Source organism: Sinocyclocheilus anshuiensis, unplaced genomic scaffold (genome assembly GCF_001515605.1).
Source record: "Sinocyclocheilus anshuiensis isolate Anshui unplaced genomic scaffold, SAMN03320099.WGS_v1.1 scaffold267, whole genome shotgun sequence".
Lineage (NCBI taxonomy): Eukaryota > Metazoa > Chordata > Actinopteri > Cypriniformes > Cyprinidae > Sinocyclocheilus > Sinocyclocheilus anshuiensis.
The window spans coordinates 3,471,551-3,495,560 of record NW_015552637.1 but is presented as its reverse complement, the minus strand read 5'-3'; the positions used below and the strand labels follow the sequence as shown (position 1 = coordinate 3,495,560).

The window sequence follows — 24,010 nt, the reverse complement described above, 5'->3', positions numbered from 1 at the left end:
GGGTGTAGAATGTAGGGTGCTAGGTTAGATAGATAGATAGATAGATAGATAGATAGATAGAAATGCAGCTGCTAGGATACCCGTGTCATTGCTAAGGTGTTGCTATGTAGTTGCTAAGGTACCTGGGGTGGTTGCGGGGATACTTGGGGTGGTTACTATAGCAGTTGCTAGGGTATCTGGGGCAGTTGCTAGGGTTTTGCTATGCGGTTGCTAAGGTACCCAGGGTGGTTGCTAGGGTGTTGCTAGGCAGTTGCTAGGGTACACAAGGCAGTTGCTAGGGTGTAGGGTGCTAGGTTAGATAGATAGATAGATAGATAGATAGATAGATAGATTGTTTGATTTCAGGAAACATTTCTTATCATCAATGTCGAAAACAGTGCAGTTTATTATTTTTGTGAAAACTGTAATACATTTTTCCAGAATTAATTGCTGGCTAGAAAGTTAAAAGAACAACTATTTGAAATATAAATATTTTGTAACATTATAAAAGTCTTTACTGTCACCTTTTATTAATTTATTGCATCCTTGATGAATAGAAGTATAATGCACATTTTTTTAAATAAAAAAATAAAAAATCTGACATTAACTGATTATGTATGAACTGACTCCAAATGGTACTGTATATTATAGAGATCTGGTACTCAAAACCCCAAACTGGCCCATGAGACCTGAGTTCTGTTTTGTAGTCAGTTCATACATAACTTCAGGTTTGCGTCTCATTTAGGTTTGTAAATGAAAAATTAGTTGTAGACACAAACACAGATACGTTTCTAACCGATCGCACTTCCTCCACTCCCATCTGCCACATCCGTCGTATTTGTCACAAGATCTGGTCTGTTGGGAGTGTGTGTGCGTCTGCCACTTTCCCAGCATCCATCTCTGCTTTCTGTCCAACTGGTATTTACACTACATCAGCTGTTTGAAGTACTCTCATCTCTCATTTTTTCATATGACACTCAAAATGAGTGTCGAGGAATATTTATTTGAAGTCTGACTTGTATTTTGTGCATTTGTGGGAATTCTTGCAGTGTTTTTACTCCATTGCTCTTTTGTTGTGTTAAAGCTTATGAAATGAGGCCGAACGGCCCAGCGGTCAACGGCAGGAAAGGCAAGTCTCTCCAGGCATGTGTTTGCGGTGTAGCTTTGCAGTATTTTCCTCTTCATCTTCTTCTCTAAGAGGATGTTTCCTCACCTTTAGGGCTTGGTAATATATCAAGTAATCACAATGTGTTTACATTTTAAATTCTGAATGTGAAATCAAACTTGACCATATTTTCTATCTTAATTTGCAATTCTAGTGCATACCAAAAACAAAAAAGTGAGTTTAGGGTTAGAGTTGGCTAAGTTTGATTCATTTCTGTTATGCGGTTTAGCTAAATATAGCTATTTATTACTACCGTATGTGTTGTTATATTGGTACATAATATGAATTACAAATGTTTAATGATTGTTCCTTGTGTTAATTTACGGAGTTTTTACCTATCACCCAGTCCTTACATCTTTAAAATGTATTTTCTTTACTCAAAAACTAAAGGACTTCTGTTTGCATAGATGAGTCGGTTTCTAGGTTTTTCTCTGTCTGTTTCTAGGTCAGTCTCTCCCTCTTCATGACTCTCATATATTCTCTCTTGTGTGGGTTGTCATTGTGTTAATGCGTTTTGCTGTGAATAATGAGGGACATTTAGAGAGATTGTGTTGAATTCAATTGATCTGGCTTGTATCTGGATAAATGTTGTGCACTATAGCTAGTGACTTCTACTCTAAATACAGCCAGATCTTATTTAAAAGACTTCTGTTTAAAGTCATTTTACAATGTTTCTTTACTCATGCTACAGAGTGAAATCTAGATGTTATAGAATTTCATATGTTGATATAAATGTAAATCAGTGGTTCTTTTGACCGAATTGATTAGTAGCATGCAGTTCCATGGTTTAACCAGCAGATGACGCACAATCATGTGTAGAAAGGAGCTGTTCAATGCATTAGTGCTGAAATATCACCAGAATTATTCTGTATACCTCTTCAACCTTTTCATTTATTTTACAAGGCTAACTTAATGTACTTTTTTTGCAAAAACTAAATACAGAAGAATAATACTGTATTTCAGTAACATACATTGATAAATGAAAAAGTATTTGAATATCTAATCAGTCTTAATGCATTGTATTAGACACAAAATATCAAACCCCATGTTCTTGGATACTTGAGCCTTAATTAATATTGTTTCAATGTCACATTTATATTTTCAAGCCTGACTTACCTGTAAGTGTTCAAATATATTTGTCCACTGTACCTGCACAAAAATGGGGGCATTACAATCCCTCAGTTTCTCTGGCACACGTCAAGCCGTATGTTAACGCTGCCTGTGTCTCTGTGTCAATGGCCTGCATGATAAGAGGTGACATGGGAGGACCAGCAGAGCTCAGTGGTCAGTGCTGGTCACTCGTCTAACGGCCATCAGGAGGAGACGCACGTCACTGCTCAGACAGGTTTGACCTCTGACCTCTCTGATCTTGACCCTGTCTGCTCTTTCCGCTCTTCCTCTGAGCTCTGGCTTTAAACTCTAAGTCTCTGGATGAATAAGTGCAGTGCATACAGTCAGGTGGAGTAAATGAGGAAGGTGAAAGTCAATAGACCATTTGATGCTCATTGCACACAAAACTGACGAGATCTGACTGAAATCGGCAGTTTCAGTCTGATTTGCTTTATTATCTACACACACATTTTAACAAGGTTTTCCGTACAGATGCTCATGGACTGACACTGCTGTCTATTTGTTTGAATTATTTGATTTTTCCACACCAATCTGTTATTGTAATATCAAGTATTTTTGATAAACTCATTAGAAATGGTACATTAAAGAAAACACGCTGTGTTTGGTAGCTATTACATGATCTCAGATCATTTCTGTCGCTGTTTATCTAAAACCCAATTAGTTATAAAATAAACATCATCTATATTTCTAGATGAATGAATCACAACAGTAGCGTCACAGTTTGTTTTATTATAATTGTGAATTAAGGTTAGTCAGTCTGTTTATATTTAGTTTTTTGATCATCTATAACTATTGAAATTGCTCAAGTATATATATTGTTCATTCATAAACATGCAGTCATAAATCAGCTTTGAAAGAATCTTTTAGTTTCTTAAGCTCACCAAGTCTGTATTTGATCAAAAATACATTAAAAACAGTAATATTTTGAAATATTATATTTTTCTGTTTTAATGCATTTTAAAATGTAATTGTAATATTTGAAAATATTATGTCCTATTCTATTAAATTATATTTGAAACTTTTTGTAACATTGTAAAAATCTTTGCTGTCCTTTTTAATTGAATGCATGCTTGCTGAATATAAGTATCAAATTCTTACAAAAAAAATCTGATCTGAAATGGTAATGTTTCTTTCTAAAAATGTGAAAAATATTTCTAAAAATGCTGGAGATGTGCATTAGATTAGTGTACATTTTATGTTCCTTTTGCTGTGAATAAGTTTTTATTATTATTGTTTAATTTTTGAAACACTGTTAGCTATCAATTCACATTTAACCAGTCACAGATAAGTAGACATGCTCTCTTTGTGTGAGTTAAAATGTGTACGATTTTAACAGTGTTTTTTTAAATAGTGATGATTATCTCCACTTTGTGCACTAAGCTAATGGAAATTATAGAGCTGCGTATGATGAATATAGCTTCAGACAAATGTATTACTGTGTTGAACGTATTACTGAGCTAAATGCAAATGAGACGACAGTGATACAAGCATCAGTGACAAAGCAGAACAGCGTCTGAGGATCTTGTTCCAGAATAGCTTTCTGATAAGATGGTTGCGTATGTGTGTGTGTTTGGGGAGGTTAATAGGGTCCGTATCAGGTCCAGCTAATGAATGTCCCATCAGTGCAGCCGTCTGTGTGGAATGGCATCATCTTGAGGATGATTAATGCATAAGAAATGTGCTTGGGTACACAAGATCATGCACGCAGAGTCGTGGCATGATTAATGCTGCGGCGAATCAAAGCACGGCTCAAGAGAACAATGAAGAACTGAGAAAAAAATGAGCCGTATCAGCAGATTGTGTTCTCTGTGAAGACACAGATAAAGAATTTGAATATGGAGAGGAGAAGGGTGTCCAATTAGTGCAAAACAGTGGCCTTAGACGCCAGCGCCATTATATAAGATACTACACGGGCATTGAACAAATGATCTAAATCTAATGATCTAAGGATCATTAGGGCACCTTTCTCCAGTGGGTGATTCAGAGATGATGTTCTGACTACATTCTTAAAAAAGGTTCCAAAAGCGGGTTTTCGCAGTGATGCCATAGAAGAACCATTTTTGATTCCTCAAAGAACCTTTCAGTGAGCAGTTCTTAAAAGAACCGTTATTTTCTTAGTGTGAAGAACATTTAAGAACCTTTTTCCACTATAAGAACTTTTTATGCAATGGAAAGTTTCCATGGATGTTAAAGGTTCTTCATGGAACCATCAACGGCAATAAAGAACCTTTATTTGTTTTGTTTTTTGTTTTTCATTTGTAGTCACTTAGTGATATTAACTATAGTGTTTTTTGTGATATTCTTTACGGTATGTGCGTTTAGACATGCTTTGGAGAGCTTTAGCATGCTTGCAGTAAATGGGATGTGACAGCAATTTGTAGTGCAGTTTCAGTCAGAGTTCATTGTTTAAGGCGAAATGAGCGACATGTGACCATTTCTGATGTGAAGTGACTATTACATTTTAATTTTATAAAACTTGTGGCCATTTAGAGATTCATGCATCATTCATGGTGTGATGCATTATGCATTACTGCAAATGATATATGGTACACGTGCCTGCAGAATGTCCACTTTTAGCGGCAAAGAAAAATTATGTGTATTTTTTTTGAGTGGTCAAATTAGAGTGACAGATTTTTTTATATATATCTAATTTTTATCAGAGTGTCTAAAGCAGGGTCAGTAATGGTAGAAGAACTCGTGGCCACCAATGATGAAACTGCTGTCAGGCGCTTTTGACTGTGTTTTTTTATACCGTACAAAAGTTTGGGGTTGCTACGATTTTTTAAAATGTTTTTCAAAGAAGTCTCTGTTCACCAAGGCTGCATTTATGTGATCAAAAATGCAGTAAAAGCAGTAATATTGTGAAATGATATTACAATTTAAAATAACTGTCTATTATAACTATTTAATTATAACTAATTATAAAATAACTATTTATTCCTGTGATGCAAAATGAATTTTCAATATCAGTCTTCAGTGTCACGTGATCCTTCAGAAATTCTTCTAATATGCTGATTTGCTGCTCAAGAAACATTTTTTATTATCAGTGTTAAAAATAGTGATTCCGCTTCATATTTTTGTGGGAAAATGGTCATAAAAGTCTGTACTGTCCGTTTTGATCAATTTAATGTGCCCTTGCTGAATAAAAGTGTTAATTCCTTAAAAAAAAAAATCTTACTGACCCCAAAACGAAACGACTCAGGACCATGAGTTACAGCAGTTTTACATTTTAAAGCACTGCCTTAAACAATTAACTGGAGTATGCCAATAATTTTGTGCAATAAATGGTTGTTGTTATTTTACTTGGATATTGTAGCGTATCTGTGAGTGTTGTGTTTAGCATCCATATGTTCCTAAAGACACATCTGATTGATGTCAGGACCTGGTCTTATCAAATGAAGGTTATTTCTCTTCAGGGTTTGTGGAGACTGTCCTCCTTCTCTCTCTTCTACCCTCTTTTCTTTCCACAGGTCTTTTTTTCTTCATTCCTGTCTGCATGTTCTATTAACATTCCTCTAGTGTTTCAGGGTTTGTTTTGAAGCAGGACTGGCTGCTCTTCGTGTTTTCCCTCTGAACTGTGATTTCTTTTTCTTTTCCCTCTTCTTTAATGATCTTTTCTCTTTGTATCATGGAACTTGAAACTTGTGTTTGTGGTTTTATCTGCTTGTCGTGTGTTGTGTTTCCCTCATTTTTTGTGTGGTGTTGTTGATGTGTTCCCTCCCGTGTGTTTTTGCCCCTTTTTCTGCATACCTCCTCTCACACCCCTCTCCTCTGTCTGTCTGTCTGTCCGTTTTTTGTGATGTGACCCCCTCACCCCCCACCCCCCCTCCCCTCCCAGAAGACACGGACTCCCCCGGTCGGACAAACTCAGGTCTGTCCTTTCTTCTGCTTTGCTTGTCTCGTCTTCCTCCACGCCGTGTCTCAGCTCCTCTCTGTTTGTCGCACTCCCGTTCAGGAACAATTCACCCTAAAATGAAACTTGATTTATCAGCTAGAGAATCTTAGACTAGTTAATGACTAGTTTGGACCAGTTAGAAACCATAAGAAACTATTGTGGATATTTCAGCAGGTCAAGCTGCAGTGTGCGCATAAACAATGAATATAGGGTTAATCTCACAGAGAACATGTCTTTTCTATTGAAGTTTGTTTCTGCCATTGGAATTTTTAAAAAAGTAAAAGAAAAATATGATATATGTGTGATATATACTCGCAAGTGCAAGTTATAATGTGAGAATTGTGAGATTGTAAGTTATAAAGTCAGAATTGCGGGATTTAAACCTTTTTTCTCACAATTGTGAATGTATATTGCACAGTTCTGAGAAAACAAGTCAGAAGTGCAGGACATAAACTTGCAGTTGCAAGTTATAATGTCAGAATTGTGAGATATAAACTTGCAAATCTGACTTTTTTCTTGCAATTAGAAGTTTATATCTCACAATTCTTACTTTTTTTTTGGAATTGTGACTTTATATCCAGCAATTCCTACTTCTTTTCTCAGAATTGTGAGTCATAAAGTCCAATTCTGAGGAAAAAAGCTCTCCATTCTGATATTTTCTTACAGTATCTCTCTTTAAGACTCACAGTTCTGACTTTGTAACTTACAAATGCTAGTACGCAATTCTGAGAAAAAAGTCAGAATTGCAAGATGTAACCTTGCAATTGTAAAAAAAAAATTCTACTTAATTTTTAAAATTTGTAATTCAGTAGCAGAACAAGCTTCTATACGTTTCTCCTACAATTCAAAAGAAAAAACAGTTTAATTGATTTAAGATAATGAGATTCGGGGAATGTCTTGAAGGTAAAAAAAAGAAAGAAAAATTGGCTTAAAGTAAATTATATTCATATTAAAATATATATTTTTAATTAATTATATATAAATTATAATATGCATTAAAAATAATCTAAATTAATAATATTAATAGCGGAATACCGTATCAATTAGAATATACTATTATATACAGTATGTTGTGTATATAGAGCTGGACATTGTGAGATTCAACCGTTATCAGTTTGCACTGCAGTACACACAGTTAAATATATTCAAATCTACAGTAGCTGTAATCATTTTGTACGTAGTAATGAGTGTAAAAACTATAGAGGAGTAAATGCTGGGACTGTGCTTGAAAAGCGAACACCATCTCTTTCTGCTGTTTGGTTGTCTTCACATCACTCCTTCTCTCTGCCCTTTTTTATGTGTATTTTATTCAGCTCGTTTCTTTATTGCAAATCATAGGAGTTGATCTTTGTTGTGAAGCTCATGAGCTTTTTTTATCAGCTTCAGTCATAATCATGTGCGATTATGATCATGTGTGTGTTTCAACACATTTCAAAATTGTGGAGTTCTTCGAATGAAAAAAATACTTTTTCAGCAGCCTTGATTCTGGAATTGTTTCTCCAGTCATGTTCTCCATAGGGTTAAAACAATTACATCAGATAAAAGGTGCAAGACTGTATATTTAATGTCTTTTATGAGGCACGGAAACATTGTTAATGACATAATTAAATCAAGCATGGTACACAAAAACAATATATTTGCAAAATATCCCTTTATTCTCTACCATTCAAAAGTTTGGGATCAGTGAGATTTTCATTTATTTTTTAAAAAGAGGTATCTTATGCTGACTAAAGCTTCATTTGTTTGATCAAAAATATAATAAAAAAGTGAACAATTATTAAATGTTAAAGTAACTGTTTTCTGTTTAATGTATTCTAAAAATGTAATTTATTCCTGTGATCCAAAGCTGAATTTTCAGCATCATTACTACAGTATTTAGTGTAACATGATCCGTCAGAAATCATTCTAATATGCTGATTTGGCTTTTTGTTTTTTTTTACAAAAAATAAATAAAAATCTTATTAGGCCCAGGTATTGTAAATAGATAAATGTCAGCTGTTTGAGAGTTTAATGAGACTGATTTTTTTGTAATTCGTAATGTTGTATGGCAGTGGACGATGCTTAGCTTTTTTTGCAGAGATTTTCATTTCCACAGTAACAGTGCCTTTTTTTTTGATTGGTGGATCTCTCCTCAGAATGATGGGTAATTTGACTATTTAATGCTATTTTATGTAAATGAAATTGAATCACACTATATTATTGTTTAAAATTAATTTCTCTGTGGAGAAAAGGAATTGGATTTTGTAACCCGATTGAACCTTCTGAACCCGATTGTTGCATACAGTTCTTGGTTATGGCTTGAGCTAATGAAGCTGGCTTCATGACAGCATAAGTGCAGATATATCACATCATGGTTATTTTCAGGTGTTTTTTTTTTCAGTTTTCAATGTCATTTTCAGTTTCATTTGCATCCACTTTCATCCTTTTTTATTAGTGTGCTTGTTTTTATTTTTCCTACCATCTCTCTTTGAACAACTTCTTTTAGAGAATGAAGTGTGTTGTATGGTTTTGGCATTGCAGCTATCTAAACTTTTGTATACGGATTGACTTAGAGCAAGATTTCCCAGGATGCAAAGCGTTCTGAAAGCACTTTCAGCTGTGAATGTGGCATTAAACTTAAAAAACACACTGCATGTATGAACTTCACTATAGCGCTGCGATTAAATCCAATTAATCTAATGATTCTGAGAGCACTAATCATTGGGTAATTTGCTGAACATGTTAATTACTTAACAGCACAATTGCTATTGGCAAGAGAAAATTGCTATTGACATTTACGGCACCTGCACTGACAAAGACAGATGTAGTTTGCTTCACACGGCTCAACGCCACAAACTAATTCAGTTCTTTGCTTGTGCAAATGGGCTGCTTAGTTGTAGCTTGTTGCCTTGCAGTCAAAAAGGTTTCAGAAGTTTGTGACTTTTTTTTCTATGAATAAACATCAAATTGTGCTTTTCAACAAAATTAGTCTCAGTATTAGTTTTAGTACCACAGAGACTCCGGCCAGTAAGGAACAACCCTTGAAACTGTATAGTAACATGCAGAAAACCACGAACAACCTTGTAACTGCTTAGAATACTCTTGCAGCCAAAATAACATGTTAAAAAACTTGGTATTACGAGCACTTCCTGTGTCTATTTACCTCGTTATGATGAATCGCTTGAGGTATTCCCCAAATTGTAAGTCGCTTTGGATAAAAGCATCTGCTGAATGAATAAATGTAAATGTAAAAACACACCAAACACCCTAAAACTGCATAAAAACATGCTACAGTCACCCTAGCGACCACAAAACAATGCTAAAAACATTTAGAACACTAAATGTGTTTAGTACTAATTTATACTGAACTACAGCATTTGATTTAATTGAACTTTGAACATGCACTGAATTTATTGCTCTGATTTACTAATAGTAAATTATTCTTTACTATTCAGATGATGTAAAGTGTGTGTCAGGTTTGTGACTTTTGTGAGTTCATTACACAATCAAATTTCAACTCTCATAAAAGTACCTAAAAAAAGATCAGTTAGCTTCTTAATTATTAAACGTTGTACTATCCCCTCTGTAACTTGCTACAATTATTTTATTTATACATATATTGCTTCTCCTCTGTCCTGCATGATTTAAAGTATGCCAGTGTGTGAAGAAATTTACACAGCAGCTTCCTTAATAATGATGATAAATGCATTTATTTTTGATGGGTAGTTTGATATTAAACAGACAGATGTCTCATATGCTCACATTTCAGAAACATTTGCTGTGATCATGCTGCATTGTATGAAACTCCTCATGAGCAAATGTTAGCTAGTGCTGTTAGTTCAGTGTTGTACATTATGGGAAAGATTTCTGTATTAAATCATTCCACATTATTCAAATGCTTCATTGGTGAACAGGTTAACAGATCAGATCCCATCTAGCCTCACCAACATCACAAGGCACTTTTTCAACAAATACGCAAACTCATTGACATCTGCTGTGCTCCGTAGGTGCTATGGATGTGGAGGAACAAGCACGGCAGATGAAGCTGAAGATGAGCAAGTATAAACAGGGAACCGGCTCAGATTCAAGGCTGGAACAGGACTATCACAAGGCAAGTAAAAGTGGTCTACCGCTCCAATACTTCACATGAAAAACAGTTCAAAACTTTTTAAATGAGTAAATATGGTTATACTATAGTTAGTACAGGTATATGCTTCTGCTCATAATTTATTTCACAAATTGGTTGGTTTTCATGTTTTCTAGTCGTAATATTTGTATTTCTAATAAATTTATCAGTTACATTCACGCTACAAGAGATCATAACAGTTAATAGTACTTCTGGTTACTTGAATAATTTAATATTTAATAATAATAATAATAATAATTTTATTGTAATTCATTATTTTAATTTTCTCCTATTAAAAAATTTAAATCTTAATAAAGATGGGGTCATTTTTGTTTTAATTTATTGATTTTAAAATATATGTATGCATGTTTGTGCATGATTTATTTTATTTTATTTTATTTTATTTTATTTTATTTTATTTATTTTATTTACTTGACCAAGCTCTTCTTTCACCCCCTTAGTTTAGTTTAGTTAGCTATAGTTTAGTTTGCTGTTTGTGGTTTTTAGTTTAGTTAACTAATTAGTCTGTAGTAAAACTAGGTCCAGGTAGTCAGAAAAGCTGAGCACTTTTCAGCCATTCACATTGCTTATTTGAACTTACGTGATCATAGATTAAACATGATGTTTGTTTGGCGACCCACTTCCAGCAGTTGTGAAATGTTTATAGATCTATATAGTCTTCCAGGTTTGTGGTCTCTGCTCAGTATATACATTAGTATTTGTGTACACTGGACATTGTGCTGAGATTCAGCTCCATATATAGCTATATCGTCTCTCTTTGTATCCTTTTAAGCGTGTGGTATGAAAAACATTGTACAGGTCCATGAGTTCTGCAGAATCCTATTAAAAGCAGATAAAGACTTAGTTTGTTTGCTCTGTCTGATAGAGGTGCCATTTAGGACATGTTTATAATCATCATAGCGAGCCATGAGCACCTTATAAATAAATACGTTACATAAGACACTACAATACCTCTCCATGTCTGTCCAAGACAGAATTACCAGGCAGGAACGCCTTAGTATAAACGCAGTGGCTTTTCGTTTTATGATGCTTGTCGTCCTTTTTAGGGTACTTTTTCTAAAAACAAAAAATAATAATCAATTACTAATTATTTGATGTTATTATCAATTTATGCTATTAGTATTTAATGCCTTTCTAATACAACTTAATTTGCCTTCAAGGTAAACATTTGATCAGTTCATGCATTCCCTGGGAATCAAACCCACACTGTACTGTTTGAGCTTAAGGAATGCTCATGAATTGATTTTTTTAATGTATTATTATTATTAATAATAATGATAATTTATGTGTTTATTTATATGAATTTTATTTTGAATTATTATTTATGTATTATTTTATGTATTTAGTATTTTATATAATTTTTTTTATTTAATGTTTATTATTTTTATTGATTCGAAATTAATATTTGTTTATTTATGTTTTTTATATTTATATTATTTGAATTTTATTTATTTTGAATTTATTATTATTATTATTAATTTATATATCATCGTTATTGTTTATTAATTATTATTGTTTTTATTATTGCTTGTTATTATTATTATTTTTATTATTATTATTATTATTCATTATTTTAATTCATTGTATATATTTTAATTTAAGCTATTTCTTTGTGTGAAATTTCAGTGCCACTAGCATGGAAGTAATGCACAGAAAAATAATGATAGCTTCAATATACCAAAAAAATTGCCCTTCTCCCCATTTGCCATTGGTCAGATAATTGAAAATGAAAGTGCCACTTGGCCTCTAACGCCTTTGTATTTTCTGTTTGTTGTCTGTAAGCATCTGACGCTATGTGTTGTGTTTGTTCTGCAGCGTTCAGGCAGGGATCCTCAGCGAGGAGAAAACCTCTCAGCCAAGTCTTCGGACAGTGATGTCAGCGACGTGTCCGCTGTGTCGAGAACCAGCAGTGCGTCTCGATTCAGCAGCATGAGCTACATCTCTGTCCAATCAGAACGGCCGCGGGGCAGCCGCAAGATCAGGTGAGACAGCCTCTTCTCAAGTCAGGATCACTGTCAAACCTGTGTGTCACAGTTCAGTCCGGGAACAGTCCACAGCGAGGGCTCCAAAACGGTGTTCTTTGAGGCCACGTACATACTGCTACGTTTTGGGATTGACAACCGCAGTTATTTGCAGGAGTGAATTCCTCAAGTTTTGGCGTCTCCTGACTGTTGACTCCTGACAAGAAACATGGATGTTAATAGTTTAGCTTGTTTGGTGTTCTGGACCAAACTAATGTCAGAGTCTGGAAACCAGTGTTATTTTAGTACTATTTATTACATATTATAGTATTTCTTAATATTCTGAATTAGGTTTTATTTTTATATTTTCAGTTTCATTTTATTTTTAGTTTTATTTTATGTGATTTTCTCCTTTTTATTAGTTTTTTTATATTTCTATTTAGCTTTAATTTTTTTATTTCAGTTCTAGTTTTAGTCATTTTAGCCCTTACTACTTTATTTAGGTAACATTTCTATTTAGTTAGTTTGAAAATTAGTTAAAAAGTTTCCACTTTAGTTGAATATTTAAAATCATATTTTATTAGTTTTAGATTTAGTTTTAGTTTTAGTTATGTAATAACAACACTGCTGGAAACAGTTGGAGGTAAACCGAGGCACCAAGTTTATGTATGTTTAGTCTCAGCCTCAGACGGCATGCCAATCATCTGATCTGATTGACTTGCTTCCAGGAAATTTCTTAGCAGTCAACCTGGAAACAGTCAGTTTTGCCTAGATGATGCACCACTTAAATTTGAAAATTCCTTATCCCAATTGAAAGTGTTAGTTCACCCACAAATGAAAAGTCTGTCATTAATTACTCACCCTGATGTCGATCCAAACCCGCAAGACCTTTGTTCATCTTCGCAACACAAATTAAGATATTTTTGATGAAATCCGAGAGCTTTCTAACCCCGTATAGACAGAAATGCAACAACCACATTCAAGACCCAGAAAGGTAGTAAGAACGTTGTTAAAATAGCCCATGTGACATCAGTGGTTCACCACTTAATTTCTTCTCTTCCGATTTCGATATGCCTTCGCAAGAGTACCATGACACATGCGTGTGCATTCCTCTGTTTGTAAACAAGGCGCAGTGCATCCAGGTTCTACGGCAGAACGCCGGCTCCTGAGTCAGTAGCACCACACGCATGCCTCGTAGTACTCTAGTGAATGCGCGTCAAAGACTGAGATGGAAGAGAAAAAATCAAGTCAAGTCAAGTCTGCTTTATTGTCAATTCTTCCACATGTACAACACATACACACAGAGAATTGAAATTGCATTACTCTCAGACCCTTGGTGCATACAGATAACACTAACAGTAGAACATAAATACAGATAGATACAGATTAAATATAAAATACAACTAGCGGGGAGAGAGAGAAGCCGCAACGTGTGAACGCGCCGCCATCTTTAGGAAGAGTATGAATTGTTGAATAAATTCGTTATTTTTGTTTTTTGTGTGCACAAAAAGTATTCTCATAGCTTCATAAAATTACAGTTGAACCCCTGATGTCATATGGAATATTTTAACCATGTCCTTACTACCTTTCTGGGTCTTGAACGTGTCAGTTGTATTGCTGTCTATGAGGGCCTGAAAGCTCTTCGATTTCATCAAAAACATCTTAATTTGTGTTCTGAAGATGAACGAAGGTCTTACAGATTTGGAATGACATGAGGGTGAGTAATTAATGACAGAATTTTCATTTTTGGGTGAACTATCCCTATAATTCCTGAATTTGAACTATGTATGTATTGAACTTGAATGTACGGAAGTTAAAGTAATTCAGATTGTATGTAATATTGCATGTAAGTTTGTCAACAAAGTTTAAAGGTTCATAAAATCATGTTTGTGAAATAATCAGAACTTATTACTAGATAACAAATACTTATCAATTATAACACAAAACAGTCTATGGCTGGACACTGTATCAATCAAACAGCCTCTTTCAGTTTAAGTGGACACTTCTTGTCCAGAATATTAGTCAGGCTACACAAATATTGAATACTGCATACAAATATTGTTGGCTCTGTAATGAATTGCTTGTTATTTTCCTCATTTGTAAGTCACTTTGGAGATACAGTAAGCGTCTGCTAAACTGGTATCCAAAATTGCATTTGGGTCAAGATGTATCTCATATCTGAATCATCCAGGTGTACATTTGGTTCTAAAATGAGGTTATCACTCCTATAAATACCTGCTGTGTGCAGAACAGGATTAAGCACTCAGAAAAGGAGTGAGGATCATATTTAGCAGCAGTGTGTACATGGCCGCTCTGTAGGCTTCATCATTATTTGGGTCTGAGGGCATTCAAGATTGGGTTCGGTTTAGGTGAGTTTGGCACCAAATCAACGTAGACTGTCTGAAATGTTCTATACGTTTTAAATGTAATATGTACTTCCTTTCAAATGTTTGGGGTCAGTACATGTTTTATTTAAAGAAATTATTACTTTTATTAAGCAAGCATGCATTAAATTGATCAGAATTGGCAAGAAAGACATTTACAGTGTTACAGAAGATTTTTCAAATAAATTTTCAATTAATTAAAGAATCCTTAAATGTATCACATTTCCACAAAAATATTAAGCAGCCATTGTTTTAAACATTGATCATAATTAGAAATGTTTCTTGAGCAGCAAATCAGCGCATTAGAATGATTTCTGAAGGATCTGGAGTAATGATGCTGAAAATTTAGCTTTGCATCACAGGAATAAATTACATTTGAAAATATATTCCAATAGAAAACAGTTATTTTAAATTGTAATATTATTTTTACTGTATTTTTTACAAAAACAAATTGAAGCCTTGGTAAGCATAACAGACTTCTTCAAAAAAACATTGTACTGACATCAAACGTTTGAACGGTAGTGTACTTTCATAGCATTTGTCTGTCGTCCAACATTTTCATAATTCGCACCATGTCAGCGAACACACACAGTTACTTTTACTGAAATACTACCAAATAATCACGAGCAAAACTAGAGGTGAATATTTCAGTTCTGCAAGCTTTGAAACACATTTTTGTTCTGTTTTATGTGCATACTGTCTGGCTTCTGTTGTTTTTACTGTTAGCATTGCGTTATTTTGTTGTGTTGTCATTCATTCATTCTTACTTTACGGTTTACATTCAGGTACTGTTGACACCTGTTTTCACTGTGCCTCATTTTTGTTCTGCATGCTGCTTGCACCTCTGCTTCTGCCGGCCACGCCCACAGCAATGCAGTGCAGGGGCGGAGCCTCTCCAGGGAGGGGGAGGAGTCAGTTGGGGAGGCGGAACAGGAGGAAGCAGGATTAGAGGAGGACAGAGGGAGGAAGAGAGGATGGGGGAGGGCAGGAAAACTGAGGAGACAGACAGATAGTGTAGACAGAGAGGAGGCGGCGCTGGAGGAGGAGTCTGAAGAGGGCGTGGCCCAGAGGACGGTCTCAGAGATGGACCTCAGGTAAACTATAGCCATGGCAACCAGCTGTATCTTATACCGTACAGCAATGCAGTGCAGGTGCGGAGCCTCTCCAGGGAGGGGGAGGAGTCAGTTGGGGAGGCGGAACAGGAGGAAGCAGGATTAGAGGAGGACAGAGGGAGGAAGAGAGGATGGGGGAGGGCAGGAAAACTGAGGAGACAGACAGATAGTGTAGACAGAGAGGAGGCGGCGCTGGAGGAGGAGTCTGAAGAGGGCGTGGCCCAGAGGACGGTCTCAGAGATGGACCTCAGGTAAACTATAGCCATGGCAACCAGCTGTATCTTATACCGTAACTACAAGTCATTCCATTGGATACAAACATACTACTAGTATATTCTGTTCATGCCTAAACAAGGTGCAATGCCAGTGGTTTTTACACATTCCAAGTTTTACCCTTAAAGTGATAGTAATTTTTAAATAAATAAATAAGTAACGTAAAAAAATATATATTTAACATATTTGTCAAAATACTATTACTTTATTTATTTGTTTATTTATTCATGTATTTGTTTATTTATCTCAGAGGTAATGTTAAATACTGGTAAATAAAACAAAATATTTACAAACATTACATCCAGTGTTATTTTAGTGTCATTGTAGTACTATTATAGTTTTCACTAATATTTGAGTTAGTTTTATTTTTCTATATTATATATTTTTTTGCTTTTATATATTTTAATTTTAAATGTTTAGTAACTTTTAGTTACTGTTTTGCCATTTTTATTAGTTTTTTTATTAGGTCAGTATAGTTTTTGTTTTTTTGTTGTTTTAAAAAAAATTAGTTTGGTTATTTTAGTTCATCAATTTAAACTAAATAAAAATGAGAAATGTTGTATTGGCTAATTGTAGCTATTTTTTATTTATTTATTTATTAATTGTATTTTATTTATTTATTTATCTCAAAGGAAGAAATGTTTTTCTTAAGGTTTTAGTTTTAGTTCTCATCAATCCACAGCAAATCCTCTGAATATAACAGTATTCAGAACAGAACAGGAAGTTTAAAATAAACATAATTTGTAATGGCATTCATTATAAACAACATGTATTATAAATGGCAAGCCTTAATTAATTTATTTAAAGCAAAACTGAAACTGAAATGTATTTCCAATAGATAAAACTTGGAAATTTATATATATATAATTTATAATTTGTTGCCTGTTTAGTCATTAAAAAACAACAACAATATTATTATTATTATTATTATTATAGAGAAGATTTATCTATATTTGTATTAAAAAAAATGACTTTAGGGCATATTTAGGATGAGAACCAAACAGAGTTGGGAATAGGGAATTGGACAGTTGTAGAGTTGGGATTGGGTAATTAAGTCAAGGATACCTTCTTTATTGGAGGATGACCTAAATAATAATGTATTCCAGATATAACCTGAACTAAAGCTGCCAACTCCAGTCCAGTGAAATGAGTGTATAGATACAGTAGGTGGCATGCCATGGTGATCCGCTCATGATGAATGAATCAATCCTGTGCTAGTTCTGCTTATGTGTGTTTCATGTCTGTATGGCATATTTATGTGCTGCTGTTTGATTGTGCTGCGACTAAAATTCAACACTTGTGACGGCTTTATTTGAGGTTTATTAAGAACATGTCATGAAATGTTTTATTTCAATGTCTCCAGACCTTCTAATAGCCCTTTTACCCCTATAAAGGCCTCCATTCAGATACAGCTTCACACTCAGTTGACCTTATTATGAATTTTCGCCTTATTTTCATGACATTTAAGCAGTTCTTGATTCTATAAGTTATTCAGTTACATTTTTATTTTATAGCCATTCTCATTAAAATGAACAACAGTATTTGACATACCATGATTTTTAGTGTTATTATTATATAACATTAAAAATGCTATAATGGATATGCTGTAAAATGCTTTTTAATAGCTTTTTGCAGTGCTGTTTTAGTATTGAGAAACTATTGCAATTTGTATTTTTTGTTGTGTTGTAATTTTTAGTATTTTTGTTTATGTATAAAGTTATTTTAAAGTTTAGTAGTAGTAAATTATAAAGTTTAGTAGTTTTGTATATATTTTAAGTTTAGTCAAAGTTGTAGTATTTTGCTGTTTTTGTCATTTTTAGTGGTTTTTGTTTGTTATATATACAGTTATATATACAATACATTTTTTATTTAATTTTTATTTCATTTTTAGATGTTTTAGTACATCAAGGTAAACTAAAATTAAATTTAAACTAAATTAAAATGAGAAATGTTGCCTTTGCTAAAATACAAAAGTTTGTCTCAGTTCATGTTTATTTGATTTTGATTTGGTTCTGAAATGTAAATTATTTTTAAAGGGGTCATATGATGCGATTTCAAGTTTTCCTGGACCTACAATAATGTACAGTATTTGAAAAATAATGTGTTTTTTGAACATTAAAGCATGTCAACATATTCTGTTACACCAAATACACAAAATAATGATCTTTAAAAAAGCATCATATGACCCCTTTAACTTATATATATACTATGCCATTATATAGTACATATATTAGAATGTTTTTCTTTTTTGCATTTACAGTAATCAATAAAATAGGCTTAATTTTGATGAAATAATACTAATAATGCCACAGCTTCATTTACTTCATACAAAATATAATATCTACTTTTTTTGATTTCAGGGTGAAATATCACATCTTGTAAGATTCACTCATATACTGTATGTACCAGGGCTCCATCAGTCCAGCTCTTTGTGTTCATGTTTAACTGCTCTCTCAGGCCGTATCTGTGGTATTTCTGAGCTCATGTTCATCATCTCTCAGTGTTGACACTGCACTTGTCATCTGGGCCTCTGAGCGATGCATTAGACTCTGATCGGGTTTGTAATGAGGGAAATAGGAACACGATTTTCTTTGTTAATAAGTGACTGGAAGCGTACACAGACCTTTGAAGCGTATCGTTGATCATATTGCATTAAATGAACACAGACTGGACGCAGATTGTGTACGAGGAACGGTGATTTAGCTGAAGAGGTAAAAAGTGTTTGCCTTTAATGTCATGCGTTCTTCAGGTGATCTTTATGTCTGTCTGTGTTTACTGAGGCGTGATGGATAAGCCAGTACGTGCTTTGAGAAAACAGGAAGTGATGTCAGCGGTGATTACGTTGACGATGGTGGAAGAGCCACAGGCATTGTCTGCCTCATTAGGTGACTTGTGTAATATATAAGAGGCATGTGTTCTGGTGGCAGTTTTCTGTGGGTTAGTTATGCAATCTCATGACTAATATACACGTATGAAACTAGAAGGTGGAAAAAAGAAGGAAAACAAAGCCATAAAGAGGTTACTTAGCATTGCCTTACAAGGCACAAAGAGTCAGTGAGGTTTGTGAGCGGTCGCTGAAGCGTGAGTTCACAGCACACAGACGGTCATGAGATGTTTTAACTTGTTTCCATTGTTTTTTGTGGTATTATTAGCCTTTAGTCAGATGATTTCAAATCAGAGATTTCAGTGTCAAATGCAGAAGTCCTTTATTGCAAAAATCATTTTCTAAATCAGTAACTTAGTCTTGTTTTACAGTAAAAATGTACAGTATAAGCATCCTTTAAATGAGATAAATGCACTTGATAAGCAAAGCTGTCTGACATAGACTTGTTTTCAGAGAATATATGAAGAGTTCATTTGCAAAAACAGATAACGCCATTTTTAACAATTTTCAAAAATCATGTTTTTTTCATTGTGCATTCCAATTAATCTCAGTCAAACTGCAGTTGGGTTATTTTGATTAGGTAAAAATAACCAAAAAATACTAGCCAACTAACACAATAAAACACAATAAAAAATTTGATTTTTGAAAATTAAAAAAAAAAACGAGTTATCTGTTTTTGCAAATAAACTCTTCATATGTTAATTTAATTTTAAATGTTAAAATTAAAATATTTAAAATCTTAAAATTTTATATAATAACCCATTAACCCCAGAAAAACAATATTGGAAAAATAAGTTTAATCCTCCTTTTATCCATGTTTTTTTCATTGTGCATTCCAATTAATCTCAATCAAACTGCAGTTGGGTTATTTTGATTAGGTAAAAATAACCAAAAAATACTAGCCAACTAACACAATAAAACACAATAAAAAATTTGATTTTTGAAAATTAAAAAAAAAAACGAGTTATCTGCTTTTGCAAATAAACTCTTCATATGTTAATTTAATTTTAAATGTTAAAATTAAAATATTTAAAATCTTAAAATTTTATATAATAACCCATTAACCCCAGAAAAACAATATTGGAAAAATAAGTTTAATCTTCCTTTTATCCATTAATAAAATAATTAATTATTAAAAGTAAAAAAAAAAAAAAAAACATCAAATTAATTGATATTAATCACAAATATCACATTTTATGAAGAGAAAATATGAAGATAATTGGTAACACTTTACAATAAGGTCTGTCAGTTAAATTTAGTTAACAAGCAATGCATTTGTTACAGTATTTGTTAACATTAGTTAATAAAAATACAACTGTTAATTTCAATAATGTTAAAATGCAACTTTTGATTTTATAATGTGTTAAATGTTGAAATTAACATGGACAATGAAAAATACTTATAATGCATTTATTAATCTTAGTTCATGTTAGCTAATATAGTTCAATAATGTTACCATTGTGGCAGAATTGAATACTGAATATTCAAAGCCAATGTCTGTATTCAGTTCTGCCAATTTTTGTTTTCTTTCCATATATTTTAACATAAGCCTACAGTTTGCAGTAATTAGATATTTAAAAAGCCAGTTTTTCAGTTGCTTCGTAAGTTTTCAACTCAACTCAAAGTTGATGAGGTGAGTTGGCTGTAGTTGCTTTGATGGTCGAAAAATTATAGGATTTATATCTGGTCAGAAGGCATAATTATTTGTTATTTTTAATATGTTTTTTTTTTATATACTTAATTGCTGCATTAAACTGACTAACTCTAACTCTTCTTTAATTAATGTATGTTAATGATAATATTAGCATCCCATTGCTATTTCACATTCAACACCATTATTAATGTGAAACTGAAGCTGCTATGATAATGTGATCAGATGATGCTGACTTTCTGCTCTGTATCAAATCATTAGCATCTCATTTTCAGAAATGTCAAGTAGAAAGCGTCTGAATAAGCTTTGAAAGCTAGTTCTTAATTTGCAGGATGCTGTAGACACTTTCCGTCTAAGAAAGCCAAGCATGAGAAAAGATAAATGCTGTAGTCTCTACCACACTTTCAGAATTTGCCATTTTTGATCGGGACTGGAAGTTGATGATGGGACTACATTTTTATTAGCATCGCCTACAGCGGTTTAGCGCGGCGTCACATTTCATTTAAAGGTCAGTTCTCTGTGGAGTAGAGCAGAGAACATTATAGCGCTGTTCTGAAAACCAAGTGAGCTTCTAAGGGAGCAACTTAGCTGAAATATTATGTTGATATTTTATATATACGCACACAGTTGTGGTCAGAAGTTTACATACACCTTGCAGAATCTGCAAAATGTTAATTATTCCACCAAAATAAGATGGATCATACAAACTGAATGTAATATTTTACTTAAAAGATGTTTTCTCAGAAGGAAAGGAAACACGATAGAAACATGATGCATTGAGCATTTTGAAGATTAGGGTGAATTGTATTTTCCTTGTCTTCTGAGAAACATCTAAATATCTTCTGTAGCTTCTAAAGGGCAATACTAAATGAAAAAATATATGTATTTAAAATAAGAAAAAATGTCATCTTCATCTTGTTCAAAGTTTTTTGCTATTAAAGCATTATGTTTCCTTTTGGCATTGGGTTAAATTAGTTCATTTTTTATAATTTTGAACATTTTTATTAGTACCTTTCATGAGGCTTTTTTCCCCCACTGAGCTTGTAATAATGCATTCTGGCATTGTTTTTGTTTTCCCATGATGTATAGAGAATAGAATGTAGCCAAAAGTATGTATGCAGCTTTTGAAATAGCCTTTGTGTCAAGAACACACACATAAGGCCTTAATATACTACTTATGTAGGAAGCTCACTAAACTTATGGTGCTTTTCCACTGCATGGTACGGCACGGTACGGCTCGGTACGGTTCACTTTTGGGGTGTTTTCCACTGGGTACAGTACCTGGTACCTGGTACTTTTTTTAGTACCACCTCGGTTGAGGTTCCAAGTGAACCGTACCGTTACCAAAACGTGACGTGTAAACTCTGCTGATCACGGATTGGCCGGAGATTGTTTTGTTTTATTTTATTTTATTTTATTTTATTTTATTTTATTTTATTTTATTTTATTTTATTTTATTTTATTTTATTTTATTTTATTTTATTTTATTTTATTTTATTTTATTTTATTTTATTTTATTTTATTTTATTTTATTTTATTTTATTTTATTTTATTTTATTTTATTTTATTTTATTTTATTTTATTTTATTTTATTTTATTTTATTTTATTTTATTTTATTTTATTTTATTTTATTTTATTTTATTTTATTTTATTTTATTTTATTTTATTTTATTTTATTTTATTTTGTTTTGTTTTGTTTTGTTTTGTTTTGTTTTATTTTATTTTAAACCCTATCATTCTTTCTTTCTTATTTATTTATTTAATTTATTTTATTTTATTTTATTTTTTTGCCAAGCAAGTAAGGCCAACATTTCAATATAATTATGGTAGAGATTAAAAATGTTAAACCAATTTTTAATAAAGTGAATTAGTGAATACTAATATTTTAAAAGAACAAGGCCATTATTTCATTCTAGGAGTCATTCAGTGTTAACTCAATGGTGCACATCCATTCACATACAGTATACACTGTTGCATCTGGAAGTGTGAATGACCATATTTCATAATATCACCTCAGGTACTGCTCTGGACTGACTGCCTGTTCAGAAGGCCTCTTTTATTAATCGCAGAGAGAGTTTTCTAGAGCAGACCAGATTCAAACACACCAACGTGCCTGAAGCCATCAAGGCATTAGTAATCCTCGAGTAAACAACCTGCACAGTTTGTCAGAATGCTCAATGATCTGTTACATATAGTGTGTGACTTCTCTTTACACTGCCACAGACCATGTGACCCATTTGTTCCTCTGGTCACTGTGGTTTTGAGTTTAGAAGTGTTTAAAAAAAGATCAAATTCCAGTACAGTTGTTAGCGAAATTGAGAAATGCTTTTTTAATTTTTTTCCATGTTTGTAGTGAACTGTGTACTGTTTATACTGTTTCTTTCTCTCTCTCTCACACACACACACACACACACACACACACACACACACACACACAGATCACTGCAGGCTGACTCTCACTAGCAGTGGCAGCACTACTGCACGCTTTACACACACCTCAAGAAAGTTATTCATCTGAAGATTAAAGTCTTCAAAACACTCATGCCAATTTTGTGTGCAGTATTTAAGAGAAAAAAATACCTGTGTCTTATTGACTTATCACCTGCAGTCCCGTTTAACTGGCTGCTATCTGTTCCTGTATAGCGCTGCACTTTGTGTCTTTAGTCATTATCATTCTTTTCAAAATATAAAACAATTAATGCTAACTATTATAATTTTATATTTTAGCATGTTCTGAGTTGTGCAAGACCAGGGTTATTATTAACCTTATTAACGTTTTCAATGTTAACTAAAGCTAAAACTATATTAAAAAAAAGTTAATTACTGAAACAAAATATACTTTAACTGAAATAAAATAAAAAAAAATAAAAAAATTAAGTTACTACATTCCTCATTGTTTAGTTTACTTTGAAGTACTAAAATAATTAAAACTTAAATAACCTAAAACTAAAATCTGAAACTTAATAAAAACTATATGGACATAATTAAAAATGTATAATAAAAATGACAAAAAAGACATGATTGAAATAAACATTAACATAAATAAATCAAAATATAAAAATCTTAATTACCTGAAACTGTTCTAAAACTAACTACATAAATAAATTACAAAAATAAGAAATTTAAAATGAATAAAATCAAATCTAATTCTAAATATTAATACTATAATAGTGTGTTAATAATACTAAAATTACACTGTTGAAGACCCCAAAATATGATTATTATTGTTAATAATAATAATAATAATTGTATATGTTTGCATGTTCTGCATTATATTTTTATATATTATAAATTATATATATATATATATATATTAATTTTTTTTTGCTTTAGAAACTCTCTACGCAATTAATAAAAATGAACTTCTGAAACATGTCTGGAGCAATGCCTAGGCAATTATTATGAAGTATAATCATTCAAGAAGACTTGACCGTTTATATCCAGATGG

The 24,010-nt window shown here is 32.8% G+C and overlaps 1 protein-coding gene across 1 annotated transcript in view; it reads left to right on the top strand.

The window, feature by feature from the left end:
* Positions 1-24,010, top strand: part of LOC107666746 (regulating synaptic membrane exocytosis protein 2-like) — a 175,734-nt gene that overhangs the window by 119,006 nt on the left and 32,718 nt on the right. The window contains exons 22-24 of the mRNA XM_016458178.1: positions 10,157-10,260; positions 12,112-12,278; positions 15,511-15,735. Coding sequence (XP_016313664.1) covers positions 10,157-10,260; positions 12,112-12,278; positions 15,511-15,735 — 496 coding nt within the window. The remainder of the gene's footprint in view (positions 1-10,156; positions 10,261-12,111; positions 12,279-15,510; positions 15,736-24,010) is intronic.